Source organism: Oreochromis niloticus, unplaced genomic scaffold, assembly GCF_001858045.2.
Source record: "Oreochromis niloticus isolate F11D_XX unplaced genomic scaffold, O_niloticus_UMD_NMBU tig00006713_pilon, whole genome shotgun sequence".
Lineage (NCBI taxonomy): Eukaryota > Metazoa > Chordata > Actinopteri > Cichliformes > Cichlidae > Oreochromis > Oreochromis niloticus.
In genome coordinates this window covers 8,930-20,339 of record NW_020328137.1, presented here as the reverse complement: position 1 = coordinate 20,339, position 11,410 = coordinate 8,930, and the positions used below count along the sequence as shown (strand labels likewise).

Here is an 11,410-nt window from a genome sequence, read left to right as displayed (position 1 = left end):
TAGATTGACAAACACAGAAAGTGGCATTTAAAAGGTTAAATCGTCACGCAACCCAGGATGCTGCTGTCATCTTCCTGCTCCTGTAAAAAGAAACACATAAATTCATCCACCCTTTGTCCTGTCTAGGTGGAGGTTAACCTTGATAGTGGTCAAGTCTTGTCAGCTATTGTCAGCTTTTACCATCAGTCAGTTTTTCTCTCACTCATTCATTCATTCATTCTTTCTTTGCTGGTAGTGAAAATTATCATCGCATTTTCATTTCCACCAGCAAAAATGACGTCATTTCAAAAGAAAAAAGAATTTAAATCGGATTTCCTCGCTGAATCCTTTTTGGGCCGGGACTCTCATTTTCTAATTGTCCAAAGTGGCTTCTCCTGAGCCATTATAATTTTGGAGAAACTCACTTGCAACGGTTTCTCGACATGTTGTATAGTGCTTTTAATTCCCGACGTGCAGATCTGCTTAAAGAAAAGAAATTCACAAACACAAGTCAGTGCACTTGTTCAAAACAAAAATAAACAAAAATAACAAACAAACTGTCAAACAAAACTATCAAACAAAACTCCCAGTGCACTGTCCAAAAAACAAAAACAAAATAAAAATAACAGATCAACATGAAAAACAAAATTAATAAAAATACAGAAGCCCGTCTTAGGACTTGTCCCAGAATATTATTTTCTAATGGGTGAAAACACACCAAATCTAAAACTTGTGCCATGGTACAACCTCCCCATACATCAGAAACAAAAACAAAACAAACAAAAAACAAAAAAATCTGCTATTTTATTCATTTAAACTCTGCTGCAGGATTCTGTTCACCCCTGTTATCATGTTCCCCAAAATAATACTAATTCATTGTCTATGTATCACTTCTCAACCCACTCAATAAACCAGACAGGATGATGTAACAGTATACCTACTTAAAATTGTGTTTGTCCTAATGAGCTTCATTGCTTGTGTGTGTGTTAGTCGGGTTAATACATTTACTATCTCTGTGTTTTTATGTACCTTCCCCTTTTTCTGAAACAAAACTCGTTCACTCCAAATTTTGTTTCAGAAACATCTAAATGAAAACCTCTGTCATAGTCAGGCACAGCTAAACCCCAAATGCTTGCAGTTGCCATCGCAACCACGCTGTGTTATTAACCCCTTCTACAAATACCCTCTTTGATGTGTAACACTCTCTGTATATTTCATATCTCTGTAGTGCATATCATGTGCATTGTGGTGTCACCTTTCCATTTCTCTAAGAGTACTCTTGCATACCTCAGTGCTTGTCTTCCTCCCCCTTTTGTGGTGGTCTGGACACTTTGTCAATCCTCCACTTCAAGGCAGTCGTTTGTCTCCCCAGATTCCTTAACCCAATTGATTCCCCACACTAAAACAGCATTCCTCTCCTCACTTGGTCCTCTCTCTCCAGTCTTCTCTCCCACTTGCAGTCCAATGGCAGTCAGTCTCTTCAGCTTCGTCCCGTGTATCTCTTTGTCCCACTGTCTCTTTCATTGCCATCTTGCTCCAAACATGGCAAATGTCAAACTCAGACAGTCTTCTCAAAGTCCTTCACACAAGGTGAGGTTGCAGCTTGCTGGAAACGCATCTCCATTCATCCAATCAAGATGATGGATCTTCTCTTCTGATGTCGTTGCCCATAGTGCTGCTGGACCTCTCTGCTCAGGACTCTGGTATTGTCTCTTGGACTGCTGTCCACTCTTGATGTTCATGCTGTGCTTCTGGTAGTGCACTCTGTGTCTTCAGGAGAGATTAGCTTCCTTGGAGCTTGCTTTTTCAGGATGAGACAGAAGCTGCAAAACAATTCAGCCAAAAAATTCTGGCTGGGTGTTTCTATTTTTAATTTCTAATGATCTTAACCTATAATTTTCTTCCGACTGCCGCCCATGGAGAATTGATCCAGGTCCGTTCCCACCTGTAATTGACAGACTGAGAGACTTCATTATTCACTGTGACTGCACATGTTTTCATCACTCCTAAAGCAACACATCTCCGCTTATTTTGTTTTGAACTCTACTGACTTTAAACCCCAAAATGAAATTTTTATTTGTTCTTAACCGCAAAAAATCTTCTTGATGTTGTGTTAATTTTTCACCCACAATACTCCAAATTATGTTTTCTTTCTTTCAGCAGGGGAAGAAGGTGACCTGTAGTGTCACTGCTTTCCCCAGTTGGAGACAATTTTCCCACTCACACTTCCACACTTTTTATTTCTTTGTTGTCATTATTTCTTTCTCTCTCTTTTTTTTTTTTTCCCACACCCACACATTAACCTGTAACTCACTCCTCCAAGCTCATTTTTCTTCACCCCAACAGCTCTCATACAATCAGCAAACAAATTCTCCATTCATCCTTGAGTACTTGGTCACCTTTAAATGTCACTGTTAATTTTATCAATTTATTTATTATTACATTAACACTAATCCACTGTTTAGTTTTTTCTTTAATTACTTTAGTTCATTTTCTCCTATTTGATCACTTTGATTTCTTAATTATTATCATTTCACAGGAAATCAACTAATGTACTTTTTCTCCCTCTTTTGTCATCAAGGAATCACACACACACACAGGCTGGTCACTCGCCCCCACCTTTCTTTCTCTCTCTCTCTCTCTCACTCACACACACACACACACACATTTACTCCTCCTTTGTTCCACCTGTGAACCCGCCCCTGAGGCTGGCTCACACACACCTCATGCTTCTCACAGTCCCATTCAAACTTTCTGCGAGACACCTTCTCTGCTGATACAGGACAACGCCCTGATCAGCACGAAGAGTGGATATGTCCACTTTTAGAACTGAACAAAACAAAATTATAAACTCACGATCTTCAGATCGCAGCCTTTAACCGCGATTCTCTTCTGTCTCAAAACACAGTCAAATTCAATCCCCAATAAACTCAGAATACACAACATTTAGTGGCACGGCCTCCCGTCCACATACAGCACAAAAACACAATCTTTACTCAATCTCTAGTTCCTACACACACTCACACTTTCCCCAAACACACACTTTTAGACGCGAATTCTTTTGTTACTTTAATTGACTCCCGTACTTCAAAGGAGACGCCGATTCTAACGGCGGTTTCACACACACTACGCAGTCTACACACACTGCAGTCAGGTTATCAACCGCGACTAGGATCCAACACCTAGCTTTAGTTATTTAAGGCACCCTCAGTGCCCAGGTCACCACCCCGGCTATCCTGTCCCACAGGTCCCAACGACGCGTCCGAAGGAGGCGTAGTTGCCAAACTCTGAGCACACAGCCCTCAGCTGCGACGAGGCCTCTCAGCCCCGCTTTCTAACTAATAGTAACGGGAGGCAGATTTCATGCTGTCACAGCCCACCACCTCTCCTACAGCCAAAACAGCTTCCTCCACCGAGCAATTCACAGTCGGTATAAGTTTGACAGCATGACGGCGTGTCAGCTTCTCAAACTCTGCTCCACCCTCAACAGCGGGCATTGTGCCAAGCCAAGCCGGTAGCAAAAGCTACCAAACCAGCCGGCAACAAACAAAACACACCAACAACCGTGTGTCGAGAGAAGAAACACACCTGACAGTGAAAATAGAAAGAGGAACTCGAAAACAGAAATCCACTCACTCCGACACTCCCGTCCCCAGCTCCATGCACTCCGCCATTCACTCAGAGAGAGAGAGTGAGAGAGAGAGAGAGAGAGAGAGAGTGAGTGTGTGTGCGTGCGTGTGCATGCATGTATGCGCGAGCCTGTGTATCACTCTCTCCCACAAACACACCACACTATTATTTATCTTGTTCTTTACTGCTGTTAATTCTAGATATGTTATGTCAACCCCACACTGATTTACCCACCTCTTCTTATGTATTTTCTTTTTTGTTTTTGTCTTATGGTCTTATGTTCTTGTATGTCATGATGTATGTAACAATAGCTTTGGCAACACTGTTCCCATAGTCATGCTAATAAAGCAACTTTGAATTTGAGAGAGAGAGAGAAATGGTAAAACCTTGCATCATAACTGCAATTGTATGTCTAACACTAATTTTACTTTTACTTTATTTTTTTTCCCTCCAGAAAATGCAATCAAAGATGGTAGAGTATCAAGAGCAATTGGGCTGTGCAAGAAGTTGGTGGGACACTTCTCGCACAGTTGGAAGAAAAAGGCAGCACTCACTGAGGCACAGAAGGAGCTTAAGCTTCCTGAGCACTCTCTCATTACTGAGTGCCCTACAAGATGGGGTTCAAAGAGAAAATGATTGCCAGAGTGCTGGAACAGATGAAAGCCATATCGCAGGTATTGACAGGTGACCGACATGCACGCTCCCTCATCCCAACCTGGCAGGATGCTGAAGTGTTGGAGTCCATTCATAAGGCACTGCATCCTCTCTCCGAATTTACTGATGCTCTTTCTGGAGAAGAGTATGTGAGCATCTCCTACCTCAAGCCAGTTCTCCATCTTCTGGCAACATCAGTCTTGGCTGAAGATGCTGAGGACACTGATCTGACTAGATCAATTAAAACCAAGGTCCTGGCATACCTCAACGACAAGTATAGTGACCTCAACACCCAGGAGCTTTTGGATGTTGCGTCGTTCATGGACCCTAGGTTCAAAACGCAATACATCAGCGCAGACAACCTTCCTGCCATTAAGGCCCGACTGAAGACAGAAATGGTGGAATCGGCTAGACGTACACATAATCAGGTAAATCCTTGAAAATTATATTTCCACAAACACATAATATTTATATATAAGCTAACTGCAAAACTAATGTCTCTCTTCCCATCTGGCAGGAGAAGAGGTCTCGCACTGAAACTGCTCAAAATTCTCCAAGTGCACAGGCCTCTGGGGAAAGGCAAAGAAGACTCTTGGTAGTCTTTTAAAACCAGTGCGGCCTCTTCAGCTTTGCCTCTGCCACTTGAAGATGTCGTGGAGGCAGAGTTGAATAGTTACCTGTTGACCCCTGTCATTGACGGAGAGGATGATCCCTTAGCCTGGTGGAAGGTGCACAACATTCACTTTCCACGACTGTGCAAGATGGCCCGCAAATATCTGTGTGTGCCAGCCACAAGTGCCCCTCAGAGCGTCTGTTCAGCACTGGAGGGAATATAGTGACCTGCACTCGCTCATCCTTAAAGCCAGCAAAAGTAGATATGCTGGTCTTCCTAGCAAAAAACCTGTGAGCTAGGATGATTATGGCTAGCTGAGCCATACTCATTGTGCACTTTAGTTTGTGCTGTGTTGCTGTTACTTACTGCAGATAATCAAGATGTTCAGCCAATTTTAATTTAAAGGCGTGTTTGTGTGTGTGTTTATACAATTGCTATTATGTTTGCACTTTATGTGTAATGTTACTGACTGCAGAGATCAGTAAGATGTGTGTATTTTTTATTTATTAGTTTTATTTATTTAATATTATTTTTAATTTAATGACTGTCTAGTAGTTCACAGATGTCGAAAAACTGAGTGTGGTAAAGCCACTGATTTTTTATGTATATTTCTGCAATCTGCACATTGTACTGACTTTCATTTTAATGTTTACACCAGGGTTCCTTGTCAGCACTTTATGCTCAGATGTTTGTAAGCTAAAAATAAACTATTGTGTATGTTCAAATATACTGTTGTGATTGAAGAAGTTAAATAAAAATGTCAGTCATCAATTCATGCATCACCTCATGTCATCATAACAGAGGTCTGTCTTCCAAGAAAGAACAGTTTAAAATTAATGTAATATAGTATTGGCCATACTATATGATGTATTGCTTGTCTTTGTTTAATAATACAGAAGACAAAGACCTTAAAAATAATCGCATATCGCATCGCAATCGCAATATTGGGGCAAAAAATCGCAATTAGATTATTTTCCATAATCGTTCAGCCCTAGTTTTAAGGCTGTAAAACGTAAAACCCATCACTGCACACTTTATACACTTTTCCCAGACAGGAATCCGTGAAACAGCGAGGCTGCAAAAGGTGAACCGCGTTATAGCGAGGGACCACTGTAATTGTGAAGATAAGTCACAACATACCCTTCGTAAATACTAATATATAGAGACCCTTACCAGCAATCATTCATGTATTTTTTTATATCCTGTGGCTTTTTTCCACGGTTTGTTGACATGCTGTGTAGATGTGTACTGATATCGACATAACGGGGAAACATCTGACTTTGACTATTGTTCACCTGTAGTTTGAATGCTGGACATTTGCCTGTTTAAATCATAAGAACTGTCACTATACAGAGATGTGCTTCTGAGTGTGGACGATGTGTCTTCTGCATGCAGTAATGCAGTTCTGCTTGTGCTGAGTGATGTAAACAAACAATCGATCTACGCTCTTCAAACATCAAAATTGATCATTTGATTTTTTTATGACACAGCAATTGGTGAGTGTTCCCACCCTCTGCTCTTTGTAACTAAACGTAATCTTTCCGTTTTCGTATTTTGGACATGATTTTTGAGCCCACCTTTGCAGTAGCAATTGACTGCAAAATAAAGCTACCGTAAATGTACAACCCTACATCCGGTCTTAAAACAGGAAATTATCATTTTCTCATGCACAGGGTCTATTGCTGCTCATTACTTTGGCTCCTCGCGAATTTTGTGTCTTCTGATTCTGGCCAGGGTCTTATTACAAGCCCAAGTAGTTATTGTGCTGTAATTCACTTTTACGTCTCTAAAGTTGGTTACATATGGCATACAAGAGTTAATGGTGGTACTGACGGCAAGATCATCATCCATACAAACCCACACAAACTGTCTCACTGGCACATGAAAATTAAAATCTGGTAACACCAGGAGCATTAGAGAAGGTAAACAATCTACCATTGTAAGATTCTTTTTTCTTCTTTCTTTTACATAACTGGGGGAGGTGCCACCCCATCATGAGGGCATTTATTAATCGTTTCAAGCCATCTTGGATGGAATTCCCCGACACTCTCTTGCCATGTGTCCACTGGCTCCACACTTACTACAGATGGGTCGCCCTTGTTCATTCCACTTATGCCGTGGCCGTTCCACCGGCCGTGAAATTTGTTTGTCGCTGGGGTGGCTCAGACACTTCAGCACATCTCCTATACTGAGAGGAACTAACGACTTCTCCGTCGTTTTGTACATAACTGTTTTTGGGCCAAATAAAATGTAAGTAGGGATTAAAACAGCAGAATTAATGATTACCGGTGCTAGAAATGCTAGCACTTGATGCAGTGTTTTGATTCTGTTGCCACTCGTACCCACAATGCAATGCGCAAAAGTCAAGTGGTCTGTCAATCTCTATAGTGTGTGAGGCTGTGTAAGTAAAGGGTGGCTTGCCTTACTCGCCCACGTGTGACAAACCATCTGTTGGTGGTTGTGGATTTGACACCTTAGCATTGTGAAAGTGGGGAAACATGCTTCTGGCTGGCCATAAGATTTCTGCTTTCAACTTAGAATCTCAGTTCTAAATGAAATTCAAAATGTTTTTTGTTAGTATGGCTAATGTATACTTTGACTAATAAGGCAAACATACACACACAAGAACAACAACACAGAGAAGAAGAAGAGGGGGTAGTTTACTACACCCCATAAAAACGCGATCATTAATCTTCCAACTGTATCTTTCTGTTCTGACTTTTGAGTCCTTGTTTGTTTATTGAGCCAGACTTTGGGAATCACACTGTTGTGAGAAAAGGGTAAGGTGTGAGAGACTAAATCATTACACACAAAACTTCACAAATCTAAAGAGTGTGTGAGACTGTTAGCTGTGTTGTGCCAGCAATAAACTTATCTACAATGTGTTAGTAAAGAGCAGTGTTGGGTAAGTTACTTTAAATTAGTAACTTAGTTACATTACTAGTTACTTGTATCAAAAGTAACTCCGCCCCAGCTTCCACTCCAGTCAGTTCACTTGCCTGCTGTTCAGCTTCCACTCCAGTCAGTTAATTCACCTGCTCTCCAGTCTGCTCCTGTCCAGTCAGTCCACTCTTGCTGCAGCATTTTGGATTAACTGAAGGCTTTTCAGTGAGTTTTTAGGACTTCCTGATAATAGTGAATTACAGTAGTCCAGCCTGGAAGTAATAAATGCATGAACTAGTTTTTTAGCATCACTCCGAGACAGGATATTTCTAATTTTAGAGATGTTGCGCAAGTGGAAGAAAGCAGTCTTACATATTTGTTTAATATGTGCGTTGAAGGACATGTCCTGGTCAAAAATGACTCCAAGGTTCCTCACAGCGTTACTGGAGGCCAAGGTAATGCCATCCAGAGTAAGAATCTGGTTAGATACCATATTTCTAAGATTTTCAGGGTCGAGTACAATAACCTCAGTTTTATCTGAATTAAGAAGCAGAAAGTTAGCGGCCATCCAGGTCTTTATGTCTTTAAGACATTCCTGTAGTTTAACTAATTGGTGTGTGTTACCTGGCTTCATGGACAGATAGAGCTGAGTGTCATCTGCATAGCAGTGAAAATGTATGCTATGTCTTCTAATGATGCTGCCTAGGGGAAGCATGTATAATGTAAACAGCATTTGTCCTAGCACCGAACCCTGTGGAACTGCATAATTGACCTTAGTGTGTGAAGAGGACTCTCCATTTACATGAACAAATTGGAGTCTATTAGATAGATATGATACAAACCACTGCAGCGCAGTACCTGTAATACCTACAGCATGTTCTAATTGCTCTAATAGGATATTATGGTCAACAGTATCGAACGCGCACTAGGTCTAGCAGGAGAAGCACAGAGATGAGTCCACTGTCAGAGGCCATAAGAAGATCATTTGTAACCTTCACTAAAGCTGTTTCTGTGCTGTGATGAGCTCTGAAACCTGACTGAAACTCTTCAAATAAGCCATTCCTCTGCAGATGATCTGTTAGCTGTTTGACAACTACTCTTTCAAGGATGTTTGATATGAAAGGAAGGTTGGAGATTGGCCTATAATTAGCTAAGACAGCTGGGTCTAGGGATGGCTTTTTGAGTAAAGGTTAGCTACAGCCACCTTGAAGGCCTGTGGTACATAGCCGATTATTAGAGATGAGTTGATCATATTTAAGATTGAAGATTAATTAATGGCAGGACTGCTTGGAGCAGTTTTGTAGGAATGGGTCTAAAAGACACGTTGATGGTTTGGAGGAAGTAATTATTGAAGTTAACTCAGAAAGATCAATTGGAGAAAAAGAGTCTAAATGAATATCAATGGTACTGAGAGTAGCTGTAGATAATATTACATCTGTGGGATGATTATTGGTAATTTTTCTCTAATGATAAATTTTATTTGTGAAGAAGTTCATGAAGTCATTACTAGTTAACGTTAAAGGGATGGTTGGCTCAGTAGAGCGGACTTTTGTCAGCCTGGCTACAGTGCTGAAGAGAAACCTGGGGTTGTTCTTATTTTCTTCAATCAGTGATGAATAGTAAGATGTTCTGGCTTTGCGGAGGGCTTTCTTATAAAGCAACAAACTATTTCTCCAGGCTAAATGATCATCTTCGAAATTTGTGACACGCCATTTCCTCTCCAGCTTACGAGTTATCTGCTTTAGGCTATGTGTTTGAGAATTATACCACGGAGTCAGGTACTTCTGATTTGAGACCTTAGTTTTCACCGGAGCTACAGTATCCAGAGTCGTACGTAGTGAGGAGGTAAAATTATTAACAAGATGATCGACCTCTGTTGGAGTAGCGTTCAGATAGCTGCTCTGCTCTATGTTGGTACAGGGCATTGAAGATGATAACAGTGGGTGGATTATATTCTTAAACTTAGTTACAGCACTTTCAGAAAGACATCTACTTTGATAAAGTCTACTCTCCACTGCTGTGTAATCAATTATTGTAAATGTAAATGTTATCAGGAAATGATCAGACAGGAGGTGGTTTTCAGGAAACACTGTTAAATCTTCAGTTTCTATGCCATATGTTAAAACAAGATCTAGGGTGTGATTAAAGTGGTGGGTGGGTTCTTTTACATTTTGAGAGAAGCCAATTGAGTCTAATAACAGATTAAATGCCATGTTGAGGCTGTCATTCTTAGCATCTACATGGATGTTAAAATCACCCACAATAATTATTTTATCTGAGCTGAGCACTAAATCAGATAAAAAGTCTGAGAAATCAGACAGAAACTCTGTGTAAGGCCCAGGTGGACGATAGATGATAAGAAGTAAGACTGGTTTCTGAGTTTTACAGCTGGGGTGGACGAGGCTAAGCATCAGGCTTTCAAATGAATTAAAAGTCTGTCTTGGTCTTTCGTTGATAAATAGGCTGGTGTGAAAAATTGCTGCCACACCGCCCCCTCGGCCTGTGCTTCGAGGTTTCTGGTAGTTAGAATGACTCGGGGGTGTTGATTCATTTAAACTAACATAATCATCCTGCTGCAACCAGGTTTCTGTAAGGCAGAGTAAATCGATTTGTTGATCAATTATTAAGTCATGTACTAACAGAGACTTGGAGGAGAGAGACCTAATATTTAATAATCCACATTTCACTGTTTTACTCTTTGGTTCAGATGTGGATACTGTATTGTTCTTTCTTTGTGATTTTTTATGTTTAAGTTGTTTATTGCTGGTTTTTAGTTTGTTTTTTTGTCTGTTTGGGAGCTGACACAGTCTCAATGGAGATGGGTTTTTGGGGTTAGCAGGAGGAGAGAAGCTGCAGAGAGGCGTGTAAGACTGCAACTCTGCTTCCTGGTCCCAACTCTGGATAGTCATATTTTGGGGGGTTTAATAAATTGGTCCATATTTCTAGAAATGAGAGCTGCTCCATCCAAAGTGGGATGGATGCCGTCTCTCCTAACAAGACCAGGTTTCCTCCAGAAGGTTTGCCAATTATCTATGAAGCCCACATCGTTTTTCGGATTCTAAACTGACCGCAGGTGTGAATGTGAGTGTGGATGATTGTCTTTCTATGTTAACCCTGGGCAGTTTAACTTGTACCCCTCACTTCATGGTAGCGCAATAAGTGGGAGAACACCTATTCCGACACCCATATCTTAGATTAAGCTAATAGTATTAGTGCGCTGTTATCAAACGTTACCTGGATTATGGGTATATTCAAAACTTTACATGGAAGAGATAAGAGTGCGTGCGTATATGCTCACTTCTGACGATGATAATATGATAAGGTGTTATCTCATCTGTACTTGAAAGTACTTCAAACACCACATGCACATGCAATGTTATCTGTGTGTCTAACGATCTATAAGTGAGCAAAGACAGTGTTATAAATATTTTGAGTCATTTCTATGCCTTGAAAGTACTTACTCAGTACTTACTCAGCGCACACACAGATATTATATTCAAAATCATAACGGTCACGCCTTCGATTTCTTACCGCTACTTTTCGTACAGCATCCAGGAAATGACGTAGACTGTTTCTACTGCATCATTTGCATTTTACATTCACTCTGTGGGCACATCTCCGCTAAAATCTCATATAAACCATTTCTACAAT

At 40.7% G+C, this 11,410-nt stretch overlaps 1 protein-coding gene across 1 annotated transcript; it reads left to right on the top strand.

Annotated features, from left to right (window-relative positions):
- Nucleotides 1–4,070: 4,070 nt before the first annotated feature.
- LOC109198653 (zinc finger BED domain-containing protein 1-like) lies at nt 4,071–4,842 on the top strand (the record flags this gene model as incomplete). Its single annotated transcript, XM_019354029.2, has 2 exons — nt 4,071–4,691; nt 4,781–4,842. Coding segments are annotated over exons 1-2 (530 nt in total), but the record flags the coding sequence as incomplete, so codon positions are not given.
- Between the last annotated feature and the right edge of the window lie 6,568 nt (nt 4,843–11,410).